Source organism: Lethenteron reissneri, chromosome 58 (genome assembly GCF_015708825.2).
Source record: "Lethenteron reissneri isolate LAM-NWPU_2019-01 chromosome 58, ASM1570882v1, whole genome shotgun sequence".
Taxonomy (NCBI): domain Eukaryota; kingdom Metazoa; phylum Chordata; class Hyperoartia; order Petromyzontiformes; family Petromyzontidae; genus Lethenteron; species Lethenteron reissneri.
In genome coordinates, this window is record NC_083836.1 from 8,777,876 (window position 1) to 8,781,721 (window position 3,846).

Below are 3,846 nucleotides of genomic sequence, written 5' to 3' on the forward strand. Positions count from 1 at the left end.
GCGTGTCTAATAAGTAAGTAATTAAGAGCGACGACGATGGTCTTCCACCATTTTTGTGCAAACATTTGCCGCGAGCAAAAGCGGTAAATAAATAAAAGTCAACGAATAATAAATCAACTTATCCTACCTGTAACTATGACCAGATGTGCACCAATGAAGCCTAATTGACATAATGTCAGTGCTCATCCCCCGTACTGAGGGTACAAAGTGTAAATATGTTAGAATGAAGACGTAATAGCAATCAGTATATTTATTTGTTTTCCCCTGTGCAGTCAGTGATATTACGTGGCTGCTGATGACTCAAGAATACAGAACAAGACTTTTCTTCCCCTCAAACTTGGTTTTTTGAGCAGGACACTGATTATTAGAAATGTACCTATTTTCAAAGAGAAAACGTGTGCATAAGTTTCATTCCCTCACTTAAAGATGTGGTCGCTAAAGCAAAGTTTGTGGGGAATAATAGCCATTTTGTATATAACAATTTCAAAGTAGCACTTAGTACTCAGGGAGGAAATTGTGTTACTTAGATTGACTATCATCACCAGTCATGGTAATACATGTTTGAAGGGAGCTGTAAATATGTGTGTTACCTTGCGCAGTGTCCACACGAATGAGAATTTCCCCCCCCCCCCCCACCAAACGCGTGTGACTTGGTAGAGGCGAGCATGCGCAGGTGCTTGCTTTGGCGCGAACTAAATTGCTAATGAAACTACTTTAAAGGTGACGGACGCGAAATCGGAATAGAGCTGGCTCACCACGGGCCTTATGGCGTGCTACCTGGGTACTTTTTTTATAACATGAACCCCACGGTTCGCGAACCAAATCCCTCGCAAGTGTCGGCCACACACAGGCAGACAGACAGATGGACAGACGGACAAAAACTTACTTTTATAGGTAAGATAAAACGTGATAGCTAGGTACAATGAAGTATAATGTTTCAGAAAATGTGTACTTAGTAGCCTAATACAAGTTTGCACTCCCTACATGAACATTTTACGTTTGTGCTTTTGTGTTAAAGCATCATTCAACCGCGACCTAAGACGTGAACTTTCATTTCTGGACATGAATGCACCTTACGCAAGATCTTCTTGAAGTGCTTACTAATTGCGATTCTCAGCTCAGTCGTACGGAGGCAGTAAATGAGTACGTTCGCAACCGGGCTGAGCAAGAACACCAACTGAACGGCTGATCTCAAGTTTCTTGCGCCCTCGCTGTCCACATCCTTCACAAAGCGCGGCAAAAGGATATCCGAAAAAACGGACGTGAAAAATGCGGCGAGCGCCATGAAATGCGTGCCGAATGTGTGCAGAGCTTTGCTCCTGAACTCGGAGGAACTCGAGTTCTTCCACTCGACAAGAATACGAATGTAGGTGTACGCAGTCACACAGAAAGGAGAGACAATGTACATCACAATCATTGATATTCCATAAGATTCTATATTGCTTGTGTCATCGATGGCTAACTTCGAAATTCCCATATTATCACAAAATATGCCCTGGATTTGTCTGTAGTTTCCCTTCAATTGAACTTGAAGGATGAGGATCACTTGAACGCTGACTGCAACCATTGCAATCAGCCAGGACAGTGATGACAGGAAAATTGAACTCTTTGATGTAACCTTGGTGTGGTAGTGCAATGGGTAGCAGATGGCCAAGTAGCGATCAACAGACATCATAGCCAATGTAAAAATCTCATTCAAGGCGAATATATGAAGTGTGAACATCTGTGCGACACATGACACGTACAGGATCTCTTTGTTGCCCGTCAGGAGGACCTGCAGCTGCTTGGGCAAGCCACTTGTGCTGCCAACGATGTCGCCAATCACAAGATTGCACAGAAATATGTGCATGGGCTTGTGTAAGTCTGTGGACACTGCCACCGTCACCAGCACCAGCAGATTGGCTGCAGTTATAGTTAGGTACATCGCAAGGCACAGGCTGAATATGAGCACCTGCACAGGGTACGGGGCTTCAAATGTGGCGAGGTGGAGCACTGAGCTTCTGTTGTCCATAATTACGTTCCTTGGGCTCCCGCGTCTACAGCCCGAGACCTTATCACGCAGTCCCTGTTGAGGTGACAACAGAACACATGCTCACGGATATTAAAATAACAAGGATGTACAATGGCACAAAAAAAAATGTAAGCGAACTCACCCGGTGTTCAGTTGCTTGCACTGAGGGCAGATCAGTGATGCTCGTAGAATCTGCTGATTTATATGCGTTTTGGGGACCACGTGACCGTGAGCCTTCAGGCGCGATGGGAGGTTCCGGGCTGGCTGGTGCGTGCTGCAGCGCCCTGCGGATTTACCCATTGCCCTGAGGAGTCTTTTGAGTCAAGATGAGCTCGTAATGTGATATGTCCACCTCGGGTTGGGGGGTGACTGCATTAGAAGCAATTGGGTCATGTTTTGAGTTATATTTTAAATTAACTATTTCTCTAAAATGCTTAAACCAAATTTTTTTTTTTTTACATTTTAAGAAGAGTTATATATGGCACACATTTTAAAATGGTGTATAATGGAATTGAATATGTTTATTTTGTTAGTGTATTAATGCATATATAACTCCGACTTTTATATAAAGTGGCTTTATATACAGGAACTGTATATCTTCTTGGTTCTTTCGGTAAAGTCACGTAGAAAGGAAATAAAATAATAATAATTTTTTTTAAATAAAACATAATAAAATAATTCTCACGAACTATTTTATTCAGTATGTTTTATTTTTATTATTTTATTATTTCCCTTCTACGTGACTTTACCGAAAGAACCAAGAAGATGAATCCCTGCAGTCACGAAAGCTTTAAATCGAAATTTAAAGGGACTGTATAGTCAATTCACAAGTCCTGTCTTTTACTGTGGATTGCAAGTACGCAAGCCTCCCGTAACAGAATAAAATATTTGTCACTTAGTATTCCATCATTCATTTATATTGCCCCCTGTGTATCAATTTGAGCGCTTGCATACGTGTTAATGAGTCCATATGCCCTAATTAGTCCATGTGCCTTCTTAATGGGGGATGATATTGCTCTAGGGATTCATTACTTAAGTACCCTATGTGTGCATTATATATAAAAAATCCCGCAGTATGCATACGTGCATTCATATACAAACAAAATAAACAGATTTAGATATATTATACACAAAACTTTCATGTGTGCCACCCATACGTTTATCATAAATTCTTTAAAATAATTAAGGTGAAGAATTTAAAATATTTAGTAATTTTAAATTGCTTCTAATATAAAGTGCACAATTCATATTCCAAGTTTATCTGAACTCGAGACTACTTTGGGAAATGGGTAAATTCCACACTTATGAAGATGGGTCACATAACGCTCATCCCGGTGGGCACATGTCGGAATGTCAACCCATGGGTTAACCGATTAACCGCTGTAATTTCAACCCATGGGTTAACCCATTAACCACTGTAAGTTCAACCCATGGGTTAACCCATTAACCGCTGTAATTTCAACCCATGGGTTAACCCATTAACCACTGTAAGTTCAACCCATGGGTTAACCCATTAACCGCTGTAATTTCAACCCATGGGTTAACCTATTAACTGCTGTAATTTCAATCCGTGGGTTAACGGCAGTTAAATCAGCAGTTAACCCATTAACTGCCGTTAACCCACGGGTTGAAATTACAGCAGCTAATGGGTTAACCCATGGGTTGAAATTATAGCGGTTAATGGGTTAACCCAATTACAGCGGTTAATGGGTTAACCCATGGTTTGAAATTACAGCAGTTAATGGGTTAACCCAATTACAGCAGTTAATGGGTTAACCCATGGGTTGAAATTACAGTGGTTAATGGGTTAACCCATGGGTTGAAATTACAACGGT

General features: G+C 41.1%; 1 protein-coding gene across 1 annotated transcript; it reads right to left on the reverse strand.

Annotated features, from left to right (window-relative positions):
• Window positions 1-1,024: 1,024 nt before the first annotated feature.
• LOC133357563 (olfactory receptor 1M1-like) lies at window positions 1,025-2,311 on the reverse strand. The gene is made up of 2 exons (XM_061575548.1): window positions 2,154-2,311; window positions 1,025-2,036 (listed from the first exon to the last, which is right to left on the reverse strand). The coding sequence occupies exons 1-2, from the start codon at window positions 2,309-2,311 to the stop codon at window positions 1,025-1,027; spliced, it is 1,170 nt and encodes a 389-aa protein (XP_061431532.1).
• Between the last annotated feature and the right edge of the window lie 1,535 nt (window positions 2,312-3,846).